At 55.7% G+C, this 1,050-nt stretch overlaps 2 protein-coding genes across 11 annotated transcripts in view; one reads left to right on the top strand and one right to left on the bottom strand.

Annotated features, from left to right (window-relative positions):
• LOC105680803 (rRNA 2'-O-methyltransferase fibrillarin-like) overlaps positions 1-1,050 on the bottom strand; it is a 17,778-nt gene that overhangs the window by 9,956 nt on the left and 6,772 nt on the right. The gene's annotated exons all lie outside the window — the stretch shown is intronic.
• Positions 1-1,050, top strand: part of LOC100746734 (BMP-binding endothelial regulator protein) — a 14,191-nt gene that overhangs the window by 8,242 nt on the left and 4,899 nt on the right. For 4 of the 8 annotated variants that reach the window (XM_012385893.3, XM_024367754.2, XM_024367758.2 and 1 more), the window contains one exon: positions 148-325. The exons of the other annotated variants lie outside the window; for them this stretch is intronic. In XM_012385893.3, coding sequence (XP_012241316.1) covers positions 217-325 — 109 coding nt within the window. In that variant the 5' untranslated portion in view covers positions 148-216. The remainder of the gene's footprint in view (positions 1-147; positions 326-1,050) is intronic. 8 annotated transcript variants of the gene reach the window in all.

Genomic DNA, 1,050 nt, shown 5'->3' with positions numbered 1-1,050 from the left:
GCGCGCTTTTTCCCGTAAATCCATTCGTCGAGTCCGTTTCTCCGATTTCGATGGTCGTTGCTGGCGAAATGCGAGGAAATCGCGGCACGTGGCCCAGCGCAGAAACGCGACGATCACTCACGGAAGCTTTTGCTTTCTCTTTTCTAGTAAATCGTCGTGATCGGCGGCGAAGGGGAAGACCGAAGCGAAGGCGACGCGCACAGCGGAACGATATCGATGTCGAGGATGAGGACGAGACGATCGCTGTCGAAACCGTTGATCCTAGTTGCGGCCCTGGCTTTCGTTTCGCCGATCGGTCGGTGCGGCGCTTCGGAAAGCATAATAGGTGAGTTCGCTGTGACAAAGGACGCGGCGGTGTCGCTCGATTCGCGGATTCGCGCTAACCGATCCGACCGCGGACCGCGATCGCGATCGCGATCGAAAGTCGGTGTAACGAACGCGAACGCGAGGCGGGTCACGCTCTATTAACGGGTTTTAAAGGCTCTATTCTTAGTCCGTCTCCATTATCTACCGGTCTATTTGCACCGCAAGTGGTCGGGTCGAATCACGACTCGCGGCAAAACAGGTCTCCGAACGTTTGAGAATGACGGCACAGCCGTTCGCGTTACTCCACGGTAGACGAGAAATTCCAGCGATTGCCCGAGACGAGTCGAGTTGCGTAATCGCGCAGCAACGAACGCCCGCGCGTTTGCCTTGACTTTCGATCGAATCCATCGAAACAGCCTTCTCGTCCGTCCGTTCGTTCGTTTCCATCTTCGTTTCGTAGCTGGGTCAAATCGAATCTCTCTCTTTTTCCTCCTTTTTCTTTCCTCTTCGCCTCCGCCGTTGCCCGTTCTTTCTCCCACTTTCCATTTCCAACCGCGTCTCGTCCCACGATGCCTCTCGAAACGCCCGAAAGCGGAATATCCGAAAGAGACGAAGACCGAAGAAAATTCCGATCGCCGTTGATCTTTCACCGATACGCGTTCGCCCGTCCAACGTCTCTCGCGTTTTCTCGTTTCGTCGTCGCATTCGCGGCTTTCTCGCGAAACGGAACTAGACGCGCGCGCG

Source organism: Bombus impatiens, unplaced genomic scaffold, assembly GCF_000188095.3.
Source record: "Bombus impatiens unplaced genomic scaffold, BIMP_2.2 scf_0361, whole genome shotgun sequence".
NCBI classification, from domain to species: Eukaryota; Metazoa; Arthropoda; class Insecta; order Hymenoptera; family Apidae; genus Bombus; species Bombus impatiens.
The sequence above is the reverse complement of the archived record's forward strand: the minus strand, read 5'-3'. Positions and strand labels throughout refer to the sequence as shown.